At 65.1% G+C, this 21,201-nt stretch overlaps 1 protein-coding gene across 1 annotated transcript; it reads left to right on the top strand.

Moving 5' to 3' along the window:
* The first annotated feature begins 4,108 nt into the window (after positions 1-4,108).
* On the top strand, positions 4,109-19,648 carry CASKIN1 (CASK interacting protein 1). Its single transcript, XM_030301141.1, has 20 exons — positions 4,109-4,202; positions 9,267-9,318; positions 9,429-9,526; positions 9,735-9,880; positions 9,980-10,075; positions 10,204-10,334; positions 10,758-10,866; positions 10,946-11,054; positions 11,169-11,263; positions 11,423-11,540; positions 12,481-12,582; positions 12,677-12,765; positions 12,842-12,926; positions 13,013-13,104; positions 13,929-14,039; positions 14,130-14,231; positions 15,607-15,745; positions 15,826-17,898; positions 18,556-18,997; positions 19,323-19,648. Exons 1-20 carry the CDS (start codon positions 4,109-4,111, stop codon positions 19,420-19,422), a joined length of 4,383 nt encoding a protein of 1,460 aa, XP_030157001.1. The 3' UTR covers positions 19,423-19,648.
* Positions 19,649-21,201: the final 1,553 nt, after the last annotated feature.

Raw genomic sequence — 21,201 nt, 5'->3', positions numbered from 1 at the left:
TTGATTTACCCACTCATCCGCTGGGGGACACTTGAGTTGTTTACACTTTTTGGCTATTACGAATTATACCGCTGTGAATGTGCTGGTACAAGTATCTTTTTGAGTATGTGTTTCCATTTCCCTGTATACTAGGAGTGGAACTGGTGGGTCACATGGTAACTCTATGTTTAACTTTTTGAGAAACCGCCAGAAGGTATCTGGTCTTCACAATGGCTGTGCCAAGGAGAAACCACGCTGGTTTTGGAGATGGGGAAACAGAGGTTCAGAGAGGTAGAGTCATACGTCTAAGGGCACACAGCTGGAACATGATAAAACCCATCCTGCTGGGCTCAGCTCTCCCATGACCTTGCCCCTTCTCCGCAGCCCGACACCTTGCGTGTCCCCTCCATCCTCCTCTGTAAGTACAGGAGCTCCGCCCAGGCAGCTCTGGGAGCGGCAGATGAATACGTAGGGTGGGTCAGAAGGCTGGCAGGGGAGCTCTGTGAGCCCCAACACCTGAAAGACATCCGCAACAGTCTGAACCCACGAAGGAGCCTGAGAGCAGGAGGCAGGAGGGAGGGCTGGAGCTGAGGGAAGGCTGGAAGATTCCACCAGGTATCTCTGGGGTCCCACCTGTGGCCCAGGGGCCAGGCCCTGAACTGTTTGTCCTTTCTGTGGGGGCTCTGGGTACAGCCTGGGGAATGCACGTGTCCCACGCCTAGGGGTAACTGCTGGGCCGGGCAGGGCTCCCCACCCAGCCCGAGCAGCTCCAGCATCTCTGCTGGGCAGAAAGAGGGGATGGCTGTTGACCCTGTCTTATGTAGCAAGCACAAGCCGAGCACGTTACAGAGGTGGCGTCTACGAGAATGAGAGGAACGATGGCAGCTGACATATGCTGTGTGCTCCCAGCAGCCCGTGGGGACGGTCCCCTTGCCATCCCCACTTTATACGTAAGGGACCAGGCAGCAGGGCTCTGGGGGGCTGGGAGGGGCACCTCCAGCTGGTGGGCAGGAGCAGGGCTTGCGCAGGCCCCAGTGGAGACTGCCATGCAGCTGGGAAGGGGGCCAGCCCGGGCTGCAGTGAGGCGGCCTCCAGCTCGACTCCAGGCTGAGCTTCAGCAGTTCTGCTGGCTCAGCAGCCCCTCCTCCCGGGATCCTCGGAGGCCCGACTTCCTGGAGGGCTGCCCAAGTCCCGCCTCTGCATCCTCGTACCCCCCAGTCGGAGCGGCCGGCCTGCCTGCGACCCCCTCCTCAGGCTTGGGGGGACCCCAGGCAGACGCACGTCCCTGTTTTCACGTGGACCTTCCCCTCAGCCCTGGGCTGCAGGCAGCAGCGCCGCTGGCCCATTTTACGGATGTGGCGGCTGAGCGTCAGGGCTCCTCCAAGGTTGCTGGGCTGGTCAGTGGTGCATCTAGGACTTCTTGACCCCTCCCAGGCCATTAGCCTCACATAGCAGAGCGAACTGAGCAGAATCTGTGACAGCTCTCGTCTTCAGTTCCTGAAAGTGGACCACACAGCAAGGTACCCGCTTACAGGTCTGGGGAGTGACTACGGGGTGCCTATTTGTGGGTTACAGATACAGCTGAGGGGGGGTGGGGGGGGGCGGGCAGCTGCAGGCGGGACCAGTTCATTGCTCAGAGGAATTAGAGAGTTCTAATTTGGAACTTGGCCTTTTGGGCCATGATGAAAGCGTATTTGTCAAGGTAGGAGGACAGAACCTATTTTATTTAATGAGTTATTAGCTTGGCTTATAACAGTTAAACATTTGGACATTTGGTGTGTGGGCCTCTGTTTGTACCCTTGCCCCAGGCCCTGCAAACGTCAGGCTCGGGCCAGAGTGGTTTACCGTGGTCAGCCGAAACACAGAAATAATGGTGAGGAGGACAGCTATCTTCTTCTTTGTATTTTTTGTACCGCTTCCCGTGCGCTAGGCACCCTGCTGGGGTCTGCAGATACGGAGATGAGTGAAGTATACTTGCTACCCAGAGAGCCCAGGCAGAGAGAGCCGAGAATATCACACTATCTACAGAAGCCATTTATTGAGCACTTACTAACTTCTACTGCAAAGTGCTTTATGGAGAGCATCGCGATTAATCCTCAAAACACTTAAGGAAAGCTATCATCATTCTTAACCCGGTTTTACAAAGGGGAAACCACGACTCAGAAAGACAAAGACCGGGAAGACAAATGCAGTGAGAGGCAGACCTAGGGCACATGCAGAGACCAGTGTGGGTTCAAAGCTCAGACACATGACCTTCAGATTCTAGGACCTTAGGCGGGTCACTTGGCTTCTCTTGAGGCTCAGTTTCTTCACCTGTAAAACGCACACAGTAAATCTGTCAAGTGACCAGCACGGAATTGGTTACTATAAAGGGTGAGGGGGGGCGCCTGGGTGGCTCAGTCGGTTAAGCGGCCGACTTCGGCTCAGGTCACGATCTCGCGGTCCGTGAGTTCGAGCCCCGCGTCGGGCTCTGTGCTGACAGCTCAGAGCCTGGAGCCTGTTTCAGATTCTGTGTCTCCCTGTCTCTCTGCCCCTCCCCTGTTCAAGCTCTGTCTCTCTCTGTCTCAAAAATAAATAAATGTTAAAAAAAAATTTTTTAAAAATAAAAAAAAATAAAGGGTGGGGGGAGGGTCTTTGTGTTTAGGGACACCCCCCACCCCCACCCCAGGAGGCATATGCTGAGAGACTTAGGGCTCACTCCCTAAAGTCCAAGGAAGACCCCATGGTGGGGGGGGATCAGCTGCCTGGATCGGGGGATCCTACTGCCAGCTGCTTCCCCGCCCCCAACCCAGCCACCCTCCACCTGGACCTGCTTGATGGTCTAGCTGTAGGAAGCGGGGTATCTGGTCATCGTATGCGCAGGCCCCTGGCAAAGCTCCTGACAGCCTTGCCCTGCAGGGGTAGGGGGTGGTGATCTGCCCCTCTCTGCAAATGAGAGCAGTGAGCCTGGGCTGGGACTCCCGACCCTAGCCCACCTGTCTGTAGAATACTGCAGCTGTGACAAGGTGAGCGCTGGGGGCCCAGGAGGTCAGAAGGGTGAGACCTCTGTGTGTGAGCCCTGGCTGGGGAGCACGAGGCCGTGGGGAGTGGCCAGTGTCTGTTAAGCAAGACTGTCCAGCCCGGGAGTTGCCACAGTCTGTGGCCCGAGGCTGGAGAGTACACACAGTTGGTGGGGGATCAGATCGGTGCTGGGGATGGGGGTTGAGCCCCCATTGGTGGCAGGTGTGGGAGGCTGCGCCGCACTTGGTGCTGGAGGGCCGCCCTGGGGTTGGGGTTCAGACTGAGGCTGGGGGGCAGGGAGCTGTTGCCCTGCATTGTTTGTGGAAAAAGCAGGAGGCTGCAGGGGAAGAAACGGCAGTTGGGGGTGGGGGTGCGGGTTCCCTGACACCGAATTCATTATTGGGAGATTCCTCTTCACAATCCCTCGACACCTCCCACGGGAACCACGGGCCAGAAATGTCTGACAGCCTCTGGCAGGCCGGCTCCCGTGCCGCCCGTGCCGCCCGTGCCCGGGTCTCTCGGCGCCCGGGTCCCCGCCCGCCCACTGCCTCCGAGTCCCTCCCCCCGCCCCGTGGGTCCCGCAGCCTCTGGAAGCCTCTCTCGGGCTCAGCCTCGCGCCGCCGCCGTGTCGGGGCTCGGTGTCCAGCACCGCCCCCCCACCCCCGGCGGCTGCCGTCCCCAGCCCCTGGCGGTCGCCTGGGGCCGCGGGTTGTCCGCAGAGGCCGGCGCGGCCGGCGCGGCCCGCACGTGGGGAGGGGGCGTCTCGGGAGCACGGGGCCCGATGTAGGGGCGGAGCCAAGGAGCCGGGCGCGCGGCCGGCGCGGGCGGACGGAGGTCAGCGGCCGCAGGAGGGGGACCCAGGCGTCCGGGAGGCGGCGCCAGGTGCCGCGCCCCCGCCCTGGGCCGCCCCCCGCCCGTGACGCGCTCCCCGCCCCTCGGCGCCGGGAGCCCGAGCCCGAGCCCGAGCCCGAGCCCGAGCCCGAGCCCGAGGACCGCGCCGGGCGCGGGCGGCGGAGGAGGCGGCGGGGGAGGCAGGAGGATGCGGCCGGGGCCGCGGGGCCGCCGCCGCCGCCTCTGAGCCGCGCCGAGCGCACGGAGCGCAGCCGCGTCGCTGCGGCCCGGCCGCGCCATGGGGAAGGAGCAAGAGCTGGTGCAGGCGGTGAAGGCGGAGGACGTGGGGACCGCGCAGAGGCTGCTGCAGAGGCCGCGGCCCGGGAAGGCCAGTGAGTGCGGGGGGCGCGGGCGGGCGGGGGCCACCTCGGGCGCCGGCCCCCCACCCCTCCCGGCGCTGGGGATGCTGTCGGGTCCCCGGGGGCGGGGCGGGGCCAGCGGCGCCCAGACCCTCGGTCCGCACCCCCGCCTCCGGCCCGTCCCCCAGCCCCCCCCCCCAACCAGCCGGCACCTGGCCGCAGGCGTCCCCCTCCCTTCCCGGGCTACGGGCTGACAGCTGGAGGGCTTTGCTGGGCCGTCAAAGGGCGAGGCAGATGCCACCCCCCCCCCCGCCCCGCTTCCCCACCGTGGAGGGAGGGAGGGGGCCCTGGCGGTGAGGGGCCACCACAGGACTGACAGTCCCTGTCAGACCCCCTCCCCGCCCCATGTTTAATAACACGCTTTGCAGGGAATGGGGGGCAGGACCATGTTGGGGGTGTGGCTGCCCAGGCATGGCCGGCTGGGGGCCATTTACTCATGCGGGAGCAGAGGCCCAAGGTCGCCCAGCCCAGGGCAAGCCTGTGCTCCAGGCAGGTGCAGACCCTGCCGCAGACCCTGGTCCTCTCTGGCTTCCCTGCTGGGAAAGGGGCTGGGCAGTGGGGGGAGGGGGCTCCCAGTGGCCATCCTGAGCTTGCGCTGTGAGGGCCCCTGGGAAAGGTTGGGAGCTTGGAGTCCTGATCCCAGCACTCATCCCAGCTCAGCCCAGAGCCTCCCCGGGGGCCACCGGAGATGGATGGATGGGTGTGTGGACCAGCTGGGTGTGCGGCTGCGCACGTATGGCCATGTCAGTGTGTCAGGGCACCTGTGCGGGCGCGGGCAGGACTCTGCAGGGTGGCACGTGCTGTCTGGGTGCCTCCCCCCCCCCCCGCCCGCCCCCCCCCCCCCAGGGACTGTAGGTAACCCAGGGCACATATATACAGGCTGGCTCTGTCTTGTGCTCTCCAGGCCCAGAGATGGTCTGCTAGTTGGGGTCAGCTTCACGGCCTCAGGGCTCAGAAGGGGAGGGCTTCTAGGCCGAGGCAGCCTTAGCAGAGCCTTGAAAGCAGGTGGAGGGATTGAAAGGGAGGGAAGGCAAGGTAAAGGTTTCCACCTAGTGGTCACGCGACCTTGGGAGCCGAGGACTCCGGCTCTCCAGTCCTCAGTCTCCTCATCTGTAGGATGGGGGCGGTTTTGGTCCCTGCCTCACAGGAGAGCACGCACGAAGAACAGGTACTTCATACGTGCTCGGGAAGTGCTGTGACTGTCTCCTTAGGCAGCCCCAGACGGGCTTCAGGGGAAGCGGGGGCATCAGATTGGGCCATCCAGGGAAGGTGTGGGGACTTGTACCTGGATCTTTGCATTTGTCCCTGCACGGTCTGCTTCCTGGGAGAGACACCTGCCCTGGGCCCTGTATCTGGGCTCTCTGACTCACAGGGGCGGGCGTAATAAATCAGACAGAGAAATCCCTCCATGAATTAGCTCGGTTGTCATGGCAACGCTGGCCTGCTTTGGAGTAAGATGTATTTTGATTCAGCAAAGTACAGGCTGGAGTTTGGGCCATGGGGTGGGGGGCATACAGCGGTGCTCTCTTGGACCCCCGGACTCCAGAGGTCTTCCTTGGATAGTTGTTTCTGTGACCTCCACCCACTTCTGGTACCTTCCCTCCACCCCAAGCCCTGAGTGTTGCCCCAGGGTCTGCCTCCAAGCAAGCCTCCTCTCACACGCTCAGGCACCGGGACCCTCAGCGGCTGTCCTTGAGGGGAAGGAGACGGTGATCTGGAGGGAGAATGCCAGAGTGGGGCTGGCCTTGTGCCCTTTCTTCTGGCCCCACCTCCCCTTCCCTGAATTCACCGCACGCTACAGACCAACATGCCTGTTTCGTCTCACCTTGGCCCACTAATACTTTCCTTGCGGTATCCGGCCAGAGCTCTCTGCCTGGGGTGGGGGCAGGGGGGAGACCACCTGGCTCTGCCTGACCTGGGGAGGTGAGAGAGCGCCTTGCCCTGTGCTGGCGTCAGAGGCCAGGACTGCATCCCTAGAGGGGACAGATGTGGCTCTGTGGGGCTGGCAGACAAGTGGCTTCTGTGGTTGGAGGAGCATCTGGGCAGGGGTGGAGGGAGGCCACAAGGGCAGCGTGCGAGAGGGGCTGAGACCCCACCCCCACCCCCTGCCTGGGCCTCTGCAGTTTGGAGTCTGGGGCCCACCTCAAGGGCAGGGACGGTCCCAGGAAAGTGGTGAGAGGACTGGGTGACAAGAGCTGGGAGAGCCCAAGACATGGGGCAGGTTGGGGACGAAGTTTATGTAATCGGCCACGTGGAGGCTGCAGGACTTGGGCCCTTGTGGACCAGAGAAGGGGGACCTCTGGGTCCCCACCTGCCCCCTTCTCCCCTGCCTCTCAGCCCCCTCCAGCCGTGCCTGCTCCAGCGTCACACAGAGCGCCTGTCTCTGTGAACTGCGCCTCCCCAACCCCAGGCAGGCTTCGGTTGTGTGACTTCCCTGTGAGCCCGGGGCCCACCACAGGAATCGGGGGTGCTCCAAGATCTCGGGCTCCCCTCCACCAATTCCAGCTACTTTCCCCTCTGAGGAGACCTGCAGCGAGGAGGGGGTGACGGGACCTCAGCGGGATTCCCCCCTCGTGTAAGGAGTGGTCTTCCTGATGGGGACTGCCCTTCCCCACTGGTGTCTATGCTACTTCTGGGGCCTTGACCTCCAGCCCCTCTAAAATTTCAATGCCTGCAGGTGTGGCCAGGTGAGAGGGGTGGGGAGACCTGGCTACCTTGGAATTAACGAGAAGGGGGAGCAAACATCAGAGCTGGGCAGAGTGTTCTAGAAGAGAACATCCTGAGCATGGCCCCCAGGGGGCAGGTGCTACGGGACAGCAATGTTGGGGATCCAGGGTATCTGTTCCGGCACCAATTTACGTAGCATCTCATATGGGCCCCGCACTGTTTCTGCCACCCAGGATATGGCATTGAGCACAATAGATAAAAACCGCATCCTTCTGGATGGTGTTGTTTAGTGATGGAGACAGACAACAATCATTACGCGGTATTGATAGGGGCCAGAGAGAGAAACACAACAGATAGGGACAGGAAGGGGGTTGCCATTCTAGATGGGGAGCCCGGTGGGGCTTCTCCAAGCAGGTGACATTTGGATAAAGTCCTGAATGACATAAGGGAGAGAGTCATGGGGATAAATGGGGGGAAAGCAGCCCCCCTCCACCATATACACAGTGTGTGCAAAGGCCCTGTGGCAGGGGCCGCCAGTGTGCTGTAGCGCCATCACTGAGGCTTGTGTGGCTGGAAGAGGGCTGATGAGAAAGTCAAAGCGAAGCAGGAGGGCCATGTCCTGTGAGCCATTGACCAGCATTGGTCTTCGCCCCCAGTGACACAGGAGCCGTTGGAGGGTTTCAGGAGAGGAGCGATGGGATGTGACATGTTCTAACAGGGTCCCCCTGACCTCAGTGGTACAGAGGACAGACTGAGGGGCAGGGTACAAGTGGGGATGCCAGTGGAGAGGTGATGGCAGCGATCCTTTGAGAGATGCTGGCCTGGCCAGGGTGGTGACAGTGACCGTGGGGAGAATAATAGGACCCCGAGTGTATTCGGAGGTCGTCTTGAAGGTGGAGCCAAACAGGACTTGCTGATGGAGACACTTATCGGGCGCTCAGGGCTGACTCCAAGCTTTTGGCCTGGACCACCGAGGGGAGGGTGGCTTTGCTGCCACCTTAGATGGACATCAGTGCCCCAAAGTGTGTGAGCAGGGCGGGAGTGGGGCAGCGGAGACGCCTCTTTCCCAGGAGCCTCTGCTCTGCTCTACTCTGTGCAGGAGAAACCCCTCGCTGGAGAGGTTGGGGGTGGGATTCCCACAGAGCTAAAACTAGTAATTGCCACTTATGGAGGCGACTCTCTGCCAGACCCTTCATGCTTTAAGGGTGGACGCACACTTAAGCCTATGAGGCTGGCCCCATTAGCCCCCTTTGAGCTCAAGGCCAGGGCTATAGGGCTAGTAAGGGCCCAGTGAGACTCTGAATTTGAGCCCTACTGACTTCGTAGGCTCTGTGGGCCCTCGAGGCCTCACACCATGCATCCCGCGGCTGAGAGCCAAGGCTGGGGCAGTGGGGGCTGCTGTGGGTCACCAAGCAGCTCCTGGAGCAGCCCCTCTGTGACTCGACTCCCTTGGGTTCCTGCTCTTGGGGGCCCCTGCCTCCATCCCTGTCCTGGGCCTGGACAAAGGGGCTTCTGTCCTGCCAGCCCCTCCCTCACAGAGCGACTGACCCACAAATGGGTTATGTAACCATGGCCCAGACAGGCAGGGGCTTGGCCTGAGTCCGGCTGGAACCGAGCCCACAGGGAGGGTTTCGGTGGGCTCCCCTCCTCTGACAGTCAGCTGGTGGAGGCCAGGACCTGGGTGGGGGGTGGGGGGGCGGTTCGGGAGGAGACTAGGGACCCAAAGGGAGGGCTTGGGCCCCTCGGGCTTCAGGCAGACTGATCCCAGTGCCCAAGTGGGCCCTTGTAGATGTGGTGGCCATGCTTGTGTCGTCACTCAGGGGCACCAGGCCGCCAGCCTGCCTCCCCTTCCTGCCTTGCCAGGTGGGACTCAACCACACGGGCAGGCCCAGGGCTGGGAATGGGGGGAGGCTGCACCCTGAAAATGCAGATCTTCCCCCAGAGATACCCCCATTTCCGGGTGTTCCAGCCTTCCCAGGCCACCCCCGGCCCCATCTGGGTCCTTTGGAGAAACAGATTGTGCCGGCTCTCTCCCTCCCGCCATCGGCAGGTGCTTAGCCAGCGTCCCAAGGGAGGGGGTACATGTGCACATGTGTGTGCCTGTGTGGGTGCACAGCTCTGGCTTCCTTCCCCCGGTGGGGACAGGCTTGGAGCCTTTGGCTCTGTGAACTTGCCAACACCTTAGTTCAGTCCAAAAGCTGGTACCTGGAGCTGAGTGCAGGGGACAGAGATGAAATGTTTTCTGGCTAAAGACTAAAGATAGCTTTGGCTCTGAGCCTGCCAGAGAGCTAGCCGGCACCCTCTGCCTGCTCTTAGGCTGCCTGGAGGGGCTGGGCAGAGCCCCCCTCACTGTCACTTTCCCATCCCTAGAGCTCCTGGGCTCCACCAAGAAGATCAATGTCAACTTCCAGGACCCAGATGGGTGAGTTCTCAGCCAGGGAGATGCCTGGCTGGCAAGGGGGTCCGGGGGGGCTCCTGCGGAAGGCTGGGGTGCCCGGGTCCTTGCCTTTTCATGCCTGTCGCCTGCTGCAGCTTCTCGGCCCTGCACCACGCGGCCCTGAACGGCAACACAGAATTGATCACCCTGCTGCTGGAGGCCCAGGCTGCTGTGGACATCAAGGACAACAAAGGCAAGGCCTGATAGGGCCCTCGGAGCCAGATCAGGGGGTCAAGGTCAGGGGTGGTGTCTCTAGAGACCTGAACGGTCCCGTGATTGAGGTGTCAGTCCGGAGTCTCCATCTGGGTGGAAGCGGGATTCCATGGGATCAGTATCCTGCAGGCCTGGGTTGGGTCCAGGGTCAAGGGCTAGCTCCCAACGGGCCCCCTGCCCACTCCTAGGCATGCGGCCGCTGCACTATGCGGCCTGGCAGGGCCGGAAGGAGCCCATGAAGCTGGTGCTGAAGGCGGGCTCGGCGGTGAACGTCCCGTCTGACGAGGGCCACATCCCTCTGCACCTGGCAGCCCAGCACGGTCACTATGATGTGGTAAGGGACGCCTCAGGGTGGGGGTGGGGAGGGCCCCGGCACGGGCGGTGCCAGCCCAGCGGCCGCCCTCGAGTCTGACTGCGCCCTGCGGCCCCACAGTCCGAAATGCTGCTACAGCACCAGTCCAATCCATGCATGGTGGACAACTCGGGGAAGACGCCCCTGGACCTGGCTTGTGAGTTCGGCCGCGTCGGGGTAAGTGTCCCCAGAGAGCCGGGTGGGACTCCATCTGCTCTGTCTTCCCTCCCGGGGTGGGGGAGGGGAGACACGCCTGCAGCCTCCCGCCCCATGTGCGGGCCCCCCTTCTCTGACCCCTCCTCAAGGTGGTCCAGCTGCTTCTAAATAGCAACATGTGCGCGGCCTTGCTGGAGCCCCGGCCGGGGGATACGACCGACCCCAACGGCACCAGCCCCCTGCACCTGGCAGCCAAGAACGGCCACATCGACATCATCAGGTATGGCCGAGTGCGGCTGGGGGGAGGGAGACCCGGCCGTGGGCTTCCTGTCCCCGGTTTAGTGACAGGAGCAGCCAGGGCCATCAGGCCTCCGCGTGCAAAGGATGCCTCCGGCCGCCCACGTAAAGGATGCACTGGAGGGGTCTGGGGGGTGGCTTCTTCAGCCCCAAGCCCAGGTTGTGGCCCTGACACTTGCTGGGCGACCTCGTGGAGACACTTGACTTCTCCGAGACGCCGCCGTACGGGTTAGCACGAGGCCAGCACTTGCACCAGTGCTTGGTCACTGTCAGACCCCCTGTTGCCCGGGAGGCAGGGCAGGGCTGGCTCACCCTCAGGGCCTGGGACCTGGGGCCCCGTGGGGGGATGGGACGGAGCTCCTGCCAGGAGGCGCTGCCGGCTCCCACCCGCCCACCCTCCTTCTAGACTCCTCCTCCAAGCCGGCATCGACATAAACCGCCAGACCAAGTCTGGCACGGCCCTGCATGAGGCCGCACTCTGCGGGAAGACAGAAGTGGTCCGGCTGCTGCTGGATGTGAGTCAGGGGGCCGGGGGAGCTGGGGCAGGTGGGGGCACGGGGGCTCCTGACGGGCCTCACCCTCTGGCACATACAGAATGGGATTAATGCCCACGTGAGGAACACCTACAGCCAGACGGCCCTGGACATCGTGCACCAGTTCACCACATCCCAAGCCAGCAAGGAGATCAAACAACTGCTTCGAGGTGGGACCAGGGCGGGGTTGGGGGGGGGGGGGGGGGGGGATAATGGGGAGGGCAGGGCTGGGTCAGGCCAGCTCGAAGGACCGTGGGGGGGGGGGCTGTCTCCTGTGTCCCCAGAGGCCTCGGCGGCCCTGCAGGTCCGGGCGACCAAGGATTACTGCAACAATTACGACCTGACCAGCCTCAACGTGAAAGCTGGGGACATCATCACAGTAAGGGTGGCCCGGGGCTGCGCGGGCAAGGGTGGGCGGGACCCCAGACGTGGCGCCCATAACACCTTGTGCAGCAGTTGGGTGGTCTGGGGGCCACCCGCCCACTGGGCCTGTGGGGTGTCCCCCCTGAGCACGCCCCCCCCCCACCTCATCTGGCAGGTCCTAGAGCAGCATCCGGATGGCCGGTGGAAGGGCTGTATCCATGACAACCGGACGGGCAACGACCGGGTGGGCTACTTCCCGTCGTCCCTGGGCGAGGCCATCGTGAAGCGAGCAGGCAAGTCCCACCCAGGCCTGGGCTTGGGGCCCCGAAGGAAGCCGGTGCACGTGTGTTGGGTGGCAGGGCCACTCCTAGGTGTGGGATCCAGAGTGGGGTCGTCGTGCCGGCTCTCATCAGCACCACCACACCTTTTCCTTCATTTATTTAATAGACATTGTGCACCAGCCACTAGGAATAGACGGTGACCCAGACGTCCAAGAATGATGGACGTCATTCTTGCTCTCGAGGAGCTCACCTCTGGGAAGGGAGGGGAGCAGGGGCCAGTGGCGTAAATACACGAACAGACGTGACGACTAATGCCATAGGGAACGTGGACGGAGACCTGCTTCTTAGGGTGCTCAGAGAAGCCCCTGAGAAATGGGAGGGGCTGGCCCCAGGCACAGCATCCTGACAGCAGGGCTCACATATGCAAAGGCACTGAGGCAGAGGAGAGCATAAGGGTCCCAAAGGAGGCCAGCATAGCATGGCTGGTGCAGAGTGAGTGAGAGGGTTGGGGGGCGAATCCACAGGGTGTGGATTGTTTTCAGACGGGGACCACCGAGAGGGTTACCTCCTAGAGAGGATGAGGACATTGACAGGTGGGGTGAGGGTACGGTGTGTGTGTGGGGGGGAGCAGTTAGGAGGCGTGGCCAGCCTGCCCAGTATCATCTAGGCTTTTGGGGCCCTCTTCCCCCTCCCTGCTCCCCTGGCAGAGAGGAGGTACACCCTCTGCTCTCCCCACCCAGGACCACAGGGCCACTGGCAGGACTGCCTGGCCTGGGCCCTCTTGCCCCGTTCTCCTGCTCTCAAATGTATAGGGTGGGGAGGGGGTCTTCTGAGGTTCTCTCAGCTCCTTGGAGACAGCTAGGGCCAGACAGGCCAGGGACACCCCCCTCTCCACGTCAGGCCCCCGGACCCGGCTGGTCTGAGATTCCAGGAGGCTGTTCCTGGTCCACAGGTTCTCGGGCAGGTACTGAACCAAGCCCATCCCAGGCAGGCAGCTCACCGGGGCCCTCTGCGCCCCCCGAGGAGATCTGGGTGCTGAGGAAGCCTTTTGCAGGTACGTGGGGGGGCCCCCCGGTGAGCAGGGCAGCGGAGCTCCCCAGGCAGCAGCCGGGCCGGCACCCACGGAGGGTGCTCCCTCGTGTTGGCAGGTGGGGACCGCAGCGGCAGCCTGGGCAGCGTGGCTGGTGGACGAAGCAGTGGGGGCCACACCCTGCATGCGGGCTCCGAAGGGGTCAAGGTAGGTGGTCTGGGGGCAGGGCCGGGGCCGCCTGGGTGCAGAGCGGCGCTGGCCAGCCATCCCGTCTGGGTTGCAGCTCCTGGCGACGGTCCTGTCGCAGAAGTCGGTCTCTGAGTCCAGCCCTGGGGACGGCCCCGCCAAGCCTCCAGAGGGCTCCACGGGTAAGAGCAAGGACGCGGCACTGCCGGCCTGGCGAGGAGGTGGCCCCCCGGGCGGCCCCGGCCCCACCACGCCCTCTCGTCTCCAGGTGCAGCCCGGTCCCAGCTCCCAGCGGCCCACGCAGGGCAGGTGTATGGGGAGCAGCCACCCAGGAAGCTGGAGCCAGCCTCGGAGGGCAAGGTACAGGGCCGGGGCTGGCAGCAGGGAGGGGCTCCCGGGCAGCCTGCGTGGTCTGGCCACGGCGTGGCGGGGGGCCCTTGACAGGCCAGGCCCGTACTTCTGTCCGTCTGTCAGTCTGTGTGTGTAGTTGTCATCTATCGTGTGGGTCATGTGTGTCAGCTAGCGCGTCCTGGCAGTGAGAGGTGGGTGTGAGGTGAGCAGGGGACGTGCCTGCGTGTGGGTGGCGATGGTGAACCGGGCACGTGTGCTTGTGTGTGTGCGTGTAGAAGGCTGCAGGTGTGAGGCGAGACCAGGGGTGTGTGTGTGTGTGTGTGTGTGTGTGTGTGTGTGTGTGTGTGGCGGGGGGGTGAGCAGGGCCCCATGTGCTGAGAAGGTGTGAGCGGCTGGCTGTTTCCTCCCCCACGCCCCTGGACGGAGCCCACCCGCCAGGGAGTGTGGGGGCTGTGCTGAGGCGCCCCACCCGAGGCCCCGGTCCCGAGCCCCTTACACGGGGCTGCACCACAGGGTGTCCCTGGTGCAGGAACGGGGGGATGGTCAGGGAAGCCCATGACACGGACAGCAGCTGGACTCTTCTGGTGGAGACCACGGGAGGAGGCCAGGACGCTGACGGAGCTCGCGACGGCGGCGTCGGGGAGCACACAGTGAGGAGCGGCACCGGTGCCAGGCCGCCCCAGGCCCGGCCACAGGGGGACCGGCGGACGGCAGACCGAGCGGCCGAGGCCTTCGGCTGAGCAGAGAAGGAGACAGCGCAGCGGCCGGGGTGCACGCACGCCCGGTGGGCGGGCAGGCGAGCGAGCCTGCAGCGGGTGCCTTGTGTCTTCCAGAGCGCCGAGGCCGTCGGCCAGTGGCTCGCCACGTTCCAGCTGCAACTCTATGCCCCCAATTTCATCAGCGCTGGCTACGACCTGCCCACCATCAGCCGCATGACCCCGGAGGTGGGCTGCCCAAAGGCTGGCTGCCGGTCACGACCGACATGGCCCCCCCCCGCCCCCAGCCTGCTGCTAACGGGCCTCTCCTCTACCTAGGACCTCACGGCCATCGGGGTCACCAAGCCAGGCCACCGGAAGAAGATCACCGCAGAGATCAGCGGCTTGAGCATTCCCGACTGGCTGCCTGAGCACAAACCCGTAAGGCTCCCTGCACCCCAGCGGCTGTGCCCAGGATGGTCAGACAGACAGACAGACTGCCTCCCTGGCTACAGCCCTCACCCGCCCTCTGGGGCTCCAGAGAGAGAAAAGAGGATGGCCTCTGTTTATCTGTCATGGGTGCTGGAGCCAGCCTTCTGGGGGCAGGGGTGACAGCCTCTGGGGTTCGTCAGGGCAAGGGGAGCCTGAAGCCGGGAGGGTGCCCCTCTCCAGTACGCGCTCCCGCAAAGATCCCTCCACACCTGGGCAGCCACCCGGGCACCCGCCTGGCACCCCGCAGCACTGCCCACCGCATACCCACCCAGACGCTAGAGGCCCCCGTGCTGACGGATGCGTGTGCACCCGGACACGTGCGCGGGGAGGGTGTCCGCCTGCTTCGTGTGTACAGACAGCACGCGTGCACCAAATATAGCCAAGGCGCCCGCTGACGACTGCGTGCACACACCCACACATCGCACCGCACGCGCTGGCTGTGTGGATGGCAGACGCCCACACGGACCACGGTTCGTGCCGTGGCTAACCGTCAACCCGTGGCGTGACAGGTTCTGGGCCTGCGCAAGGCGGGCCCCAGGCCTGTGGAATCTACGCAGCCTCTCTGAGCCTCGGGCTGGGCTTGAGGAGAGATCCCGTGGGCACCCGGAGCCCCCAGGGCTGTGGGTCGGCGACTGGCGGGTTCATGCTCAGCGTGCTCCGTCGGCGGCTCGGGGGTGCTCCCAACGAACAGGTCCCCGTCCCGCGGGGCTGCTTTGCTCTGTGCACCCAGGGGTGACCAAGTGTGCCGCGTGTTGGTGGGCGAGTACATCCAGCTGGGAGTGTGCACAGGTGGCCGTGGTTCAGGGAGCCACCACGTGCTTCTGGGTAAAGAGCATCACGGGTAGTTCCACGCGTGCGTGACGTGTGCCCAGTGAGGGTGTGGAAGTGGCGAGAGGGAGTGCGCGTGACGTGGAGAGTGTCGGTGCCCGCGTATGGCTGGGATGCACCGTGTGCGTACACGTGTCCGGTCGGTGGTGCCGTGTGTCCGTGTCTATGACGTGCAAGGCGTGTCCCCCGGGGTGCCGTCCCCACGGCTGCCTTGGCAGGTGAGGAAGCTCGTTCTTGCCCCCCACCCCAAACGGTGTCCCGAGGATAGGGTCACCCCTGTGTGTGTGTGCGTGTGCTCGCACATGCGTGTGTGCTGCTGGCCTTGGGCTCCTACTGAGGTCGCGCTGTCTCTGAAGCTGACACCTCTGGCCTGTCTATCCGTCCTTCTGTCTGTCTGTGCCAGGCTGGCCCGGTGCCCCCACCCCCGAAAGCTCGGAGTAGCGAGCAGGGTGTGGACAGCTAGCTCGGGCTGCCCTCCGTGTCCCCTGCTCCACAGGCGAACCTGGCTGTGTGGCTGTCCATGATCGGCCTGGCCCAGTACTACAAAGTGCTGGTGGACAACGGCTATGAGAACATCGACTTCATCACCGACATCACCTGGGAAGACCTACAGGAGATCGGCATCACCAAGCTGGGTGAGGCCCCCGGCCCCGGGCTCCTCCGCCTTCTGGTCCCTGCCGCCCTCCCCGGCCTGACCTGCCCATGCCCTACCCAGGCCACCAGAAGAAGCTGATGCTGGCAGTGAGGAAACTGGCGGAGCTGCAGAAGGCAGAGTACGCCAAGTTCGAGGGGGGACCCCTGCGCCGGAAGGCCCCGCAGTCGCTCGAGGTGATGGCCATTGAGTCACCTCCCCCGCCCGAGCCTGCCCCGGCTGACTGCCAGTCTCCCAAGATGACCACCTTCCAGGACAGCGAGCTCAGTGGTGAGCTGCAGGCTGCCATGACTGGCCCGGCCGAGGGGGGCGCCGCCGCCGCCGCCGCCGCCACCACCGCCACCACTGCCGAGAAGCCCTCCAACCACCTGCCCCCGACGCCGAGGGCCTCCGTGCGGCAGGAGCCCAGCCTGGGTGGACAGGCGCGGCACATGAGCAGCTCTCAGGAGCTGCTGGGGGACGGGCCCCCTGGGCCCGGCAGCCCCATGTCGCGAAGCCAGGAGTACCTGCTGGACGAAGGGCCAGCCCCTGGCACCCCACCCAAGGAGACCCGGCCCAGCCGCCACGGCCACAGCGTCAAGCGGGCCAGCGTGCCTCCGGTGCCTGGCAAGCCGCGGCAGGTCCTTCCGCCAGGTGCCAGCCACTTCACACCTCCCCAAACGCCCACGAAAGCCCAGCCGGGCTCCCCTCAAGCCCTGGGGGGGCCTCATGGCCCAGCCCCAGCCACAGCCAAGGTGAAGCCCACCCCGCAGCTGCTGCCACCAACAGAACGACCCATGTCACCCCGTTCGCTGCCTCAGTCACCCACACACCGCGGCTTTGCCTACGTGCTGCCCCAGCCCGTGGAGAGCGACGCAGGGCCGGCCGCTCCCGGGCCCGGGCCCGTGCCCGTGCCCGCGGCCGCCCCCCCGCCCGTGCCCACACTGTGCCTGCCTCCGGAGGCTGACGCGGAGCCAGGGCGGCCCAAGAAGCGTGCCCACAGCCTGAATCGCTATGCGGCATCCGACAGCGAGCCAGAGCGGGACGAGCTGCTGGTGCCAGCCGCCGCAGGGCCCTATGCCACCGTCCAGCGGCGCGTGGGCCGTAGCCACTCGGTGCGAGCGCCCGCCGGAACCGACAAGAACGTCAACCGCAGCCAGTCCTTCGCGGTGCGGCCCCGAAAGAAGGGGCCGCCCCCGCCCCCGCCCAAGCGCTCCAGCTCAGCCATGGCCAGCGCCAACCTGGCAGATGAGTCGGCGCCAGATGCTGAGACGGAAGGGGCTGGGACCGAGGATGGCCGGCTGGGCGTCCGGGCACAGCGCCGGCGGGCCAGCGACCTGGCTGGCAGCGTGGACACAGGCAGCGCTGGCAGCGTGAAGAGCATCGCAGCCATGCTAGAGCTGTCATCCATTGGGGGTGGGGGCCGAGCAGCCCGCAGGCCCCCCGAGGGCCACCCCACGCCCCGCCCCGCCAGCCCGGAGCCAGGCCGGGTGGCCACGGTGCTGGCCTCGGTGAAGCACAAGGAAGCCATTGGGCCTGACGGCGAGGTGGTGAACAGGCGCCGCACCCTCAGCGGGCCTGTCACGGGACTCCTGGCCACCGCCCGCAGGGCGCCTGGGGAGTCAGGGGGGCCTGCAGACCACGGCCACTTTGTGGAGGATGGGAGCGCCCGGCAGCGGTCTCGAGGTCCAGCCAAGGGAGAGGCGAGTGGGGAGGGCCCGCCCCTGGCCAGAGTGGAGGCCAGTGCCACGCTCAAGAGGCGCATCCGAGCCAAGCAGAGCCAGCAGGAGAGCGTCAAGTTCATCCTGACGGAGTCTGACACGGTCAAGCGCCGGCCCAAGGCCAAGGAGCGGGAAGCAGGTCCTGAGCCGCCGCCGCCACTGTCTGTGTACCAGAATGGCACGGGCACCGTGCGCCGCAGGCCGACCTCTGAGCAGACTGGGCCCCCGGAGCTGCCCCCGCCGCCCCCACCTGCAGAACCCCCGCCCTCCGACCTGATGCACCTTCCCCCGCTGCCCCCACCTGACACGGATTCCCGGAAGCCAGCCAAGCCGCCTGTCTCTCCCAAGCCCATGCTGGCTCAGCCTGTTCCCAAGATCCAGGGCTCACCCACACCTGCCTCCAAGAAGGTGCCGCTGCCAGGTCCTGGCAGCCCAGGTAGGTGAAGGGAGCCAGCTGGGGAAGCCCCCCCCCCCCACCTCCCCACTCCATGGTCTGAGGGGTTTTCCTCTTGAACTTGAGGAAGGCCAGGTGGAATGGGGTGGGAAGCACAAGGTGAAGACCCTTGTGCTCAGACCTCAGACCCTGTCATCCACCCACCCATTGGACAACACTGCCGACCCCAAATTGGGAGGAGGGTGGATGTTCGTCACCTTGCTCAGTGGATGAGGCACAGAAACCCATGGATAACAGCACCTGTTGGAGGGAAGACAGGTGCACGATGCTGGGTCACGGAGGACTCTGGGAGGCTTGAGAGTGACCAAGCTTGAAAGTCACCCCAGCACTAGAGAGAGGGGGCAGGCTTCCAAGCAGAAGGATCAGACATGAGAAGGCCCCGTGGTATTCAAGCAACCCAAGGGCCAGTGTCTGCAGCAGGCCACACCTGAAGGGGGATGGAGGGGGTAGTGTGCGGACACAGAAGGGTCTGGAAGCCGGTGACCCGAGCAGATACGCATAGGGAAGCGCGCCCCCTGGCGGCTGCAGGGAGCCGGGGCTCCGAGGGGCGGCGGGGTCCGCAGCGCGGTTCTCGAGGGCGAGGCGGAGCGCTGCGGCAGGGCTCTCCCGCCCCCTGTGCGAATCTCCTCCTCCCCGCAGAGGTGAAGCGCGCCCACGGCACGCCGCCGCCCGTGTCTCCCAAGCCGCCGCCGCCGCCCACGGCGCCCAAGCCGGCCAAGGCCGCGGCGGGGCTGCAGTCGGGCAGTGCCAGCCCGTCGCCCGCGCCCTCGCCGGCTCGCCAGCCACCCGCCGCCCTCGCTAAGCCGGCCAGCACGCCGCCCTCGCTGAGCGCCAGCCCCGCCAAGCCCCCGTCCCCCGGCGCGTCCGCGCTGCACGTGCCCGCCAAGCCACCGCGCGCCGCCGCCGCCGCCGCCGCCGCCACCACCACCACCACCGCCACCGCCGGGCCCCCCGCCGCGCCCGACGGCGCCTCGCCGGGAGACAGCGCCCGGCAGAAGCTGGAGGAGACGAGCGCGTGCCTGGCGGCCGCGCTGCAAGCCGTAGAGGAGAAGATCCGGCAGGAGGACGCGCAGGGCGCGCGGTAGGTGCGGGGCGGGGTCCGCGCGCGCTCCGAGGCTGCGGCGCTCCAGCTCGAGTCGAGGGAGGGGCGGGGCGGGGAGGGGCTGCGGGGCGGGGCCCGGGGCAGCGGGGGCGGGGTCGCGTCGTGCGGGGCCGGGCCCGGGGCGGCGGGGGCGGGGTCGAGTAGGGCTGAGGAGCGGAGGCAGGGGCGGGTCGTGCGGGGCTGCGGAGCCGGGGGTCGAATCTTGCGGCTCGGTGGAGGCGGGGCGGGTCGTGAGGGACAGGGGCGGGGCCCGGGCAGGGTGTCGCGCGCCCGCGCCGCCAGCTCACGCCGCGCCCGCCCCCAGCCCCTCGTCCGCGGAGGAGAAGAGCACCGGCAGCATACTGGACGACATCGGCAGCATGTTCGACGACCTGGCCGACCAGCTGGACGCCATGCTGGAGTGACGCGGCTGCTCACGTCGGGCCCGCCCGCGCCGCCCGGGGCCCCCGGCCCGCACACTGACCTTTACCTCAGGGTGGGCACCTCTGGGCGCAGCGCGAGCGGGCAGGGCGGAGGGCCGACGGGGGCCAGGCGGGCAGGGGCGGGCCCGTGCTGCCCATCCCCTGCACAAGCACAACTCCTGCCCCCAGGGCCCAGGCCGGACGGCCGGCCTGGAGGACTGCCTGGCCAGGGGACCCGAGGGCTCTAAGTAAATGCTGCTGCCCGGCGGGTGCCCGTCCCCGTCTGCTGCTCCCTGTGCAATAACTGCTGGGCCACACCCGCCCACCCGCGCCGGGCTCTGCCTGCTGCGGGCGAGGAAGGGCAGCCCCTGGCCCCCTGCCCTGAGGCCAGGCCGGGTCTGCCCTGGGAGGCAGTGGGAGGCGGACGGCCGCTTTGGCCCCCTCCCCGATCTGTGGCAGAGCACAGGCCTATGCCCAGCACAGAACTGCCCATTGGGGACTTCTGCCAGCCGCTCCAGCGCAGCACAAGGGACTGGGGCTGGGATCACGCCCCCTGCCCCACTGTACCCCCCAGAATATAAGCTATCGAGAGTATTAATTTATTGGGAATGAGCTGAGGCAGATTTCCCCAGAGAAACAAAAAGGTGTAACTTTAACAAATATATATTTAAAGAAAGAAAAAATATTATTGATTCTATAGAAAACCATTTACCAACTGTAAGGACACTGAAGTCTAGCTCAAGACAAAAGCTGTTAGAGGCCCTGGCTGTCTGTCTGTCCATCCTTCCCTCCCTCCGTCTAGGACACCTGGCCCAGTAGCACAAACAGGAGGCTGGGGTCCGGGAGGGTCCGCGCTCCGCTAGGGCCTCCCCTCGCTCTCCTAACTTCTCTGCGTCTGAAGAACTCGAAGGATGTGCCTTGCTCGCTGCTGGGCTGTGTCCTCCACACCGTGGAGCCGGTGGGGAGGGGCTCCCTGCTCTCTCCCAGGGTGCCGGTGTGAGGCGCGCCTGGGCTCCGGGGGAGCCGTGCGTGCAGCGTGGGCACGGCAGCTGGGTGACCTCGGTGGGTGCAGGGCGTGCATGCCAGGCTGCGTGTGGCGTGTGTCAGGGTGTGCCTGACCCTCCCTCCTCAGGGCTCCTCGCTGGCCCCGTACAGACAGCCTGCCCTCCCCCATCTGAGTTCCCATGGACGCTTCTGCTCATGGTCCAAGGCTGTGTCGTGTGGTCGTTCTTGCCCTCTCTCTCTTTTCCTCTCTCTCCCCTTTCCAAAAAGTACCGACTGGCCTCCTCTATTGTGTTTGCTGTGTTGGGCACAACTTTGACGTTTCTTAAAAAAAAAAAAAAAAAAAAAAAAAAAAAAAAAAAGAATTTAAAAACGCCGAAAACCAGCGGTTGCGAGGCGGGCGGGTGGAAGGGGTCAGCCAAGGTGGCATCTGAGCGTGTGGGCCCTTTCCAGCTGTCAGGCCCTGATACTTCCCCAGGTGGGTGTGCCTGGCCTCCCTTCAACGGGCGGCCCAGGCTGGGGCTCCAGCAAGCGGGGAGGGGGGTTCCGGGCAGGGAGCTACTGTCAGCTGTCAATAAACAGCAGAAAACAGAGCTGCCTGGCTCACTTCTTGGGGACGTGTGTTGGGGAGAACGGGGGTCTAGCTTGCTCCCGGCAGGGAAGAGACGTCACCAAGAGGGCCACATCCTGGAGCTGACAGGAGCCCTTCTGTGGCTCCTCCCCAGCCTCCCTCCCACTGGCCGCTGGTGCCCCAGCACAACAGCATTCCCGGGTGGCCTG

This window comes from Lynx canadensis, chromosome E3 (genome assembly GCF_007474595.2).
Source record: "Lynx canadensis isolate LIC74 chromosome E3, mLynCan4.pri.v2, whole genome shotgun sequence".
Classification (NCBI taxonomy): domain Eukaryota; kingdom Metazoa; phylum Chordata; class Mammalia; order Carnivora; family Felidae; genus Lynx; species Lynx canadensis.
This window is presented reverse-complemented; position numbering and strand designations above follow the sequence as displayed.

Coding starts and splice junctions, on each gene's coding strand:
- CASKIN1 (XM_030301141.1), top strand. CDS start 4,109: ATGGGGAAGGAGCAAGAGCTGGTGCAGGCGGTGAAGGCGGAGGACGTG. Junction 11,055..11,168: donor GATCAAACAACTGCTTCGAG/GTGGGACCAGGG, acceptor CTGTGTCCCCAG/AGGCCTCGGCGGCCCTGCAG. Junction 12,583..12,676: donor GCTGAGGAAGCCTTTTGCAG/GTACGTGGGGGG, acceptor TCGTGTTGGCAG/GTGGGGACCGCAGCGGCAGC.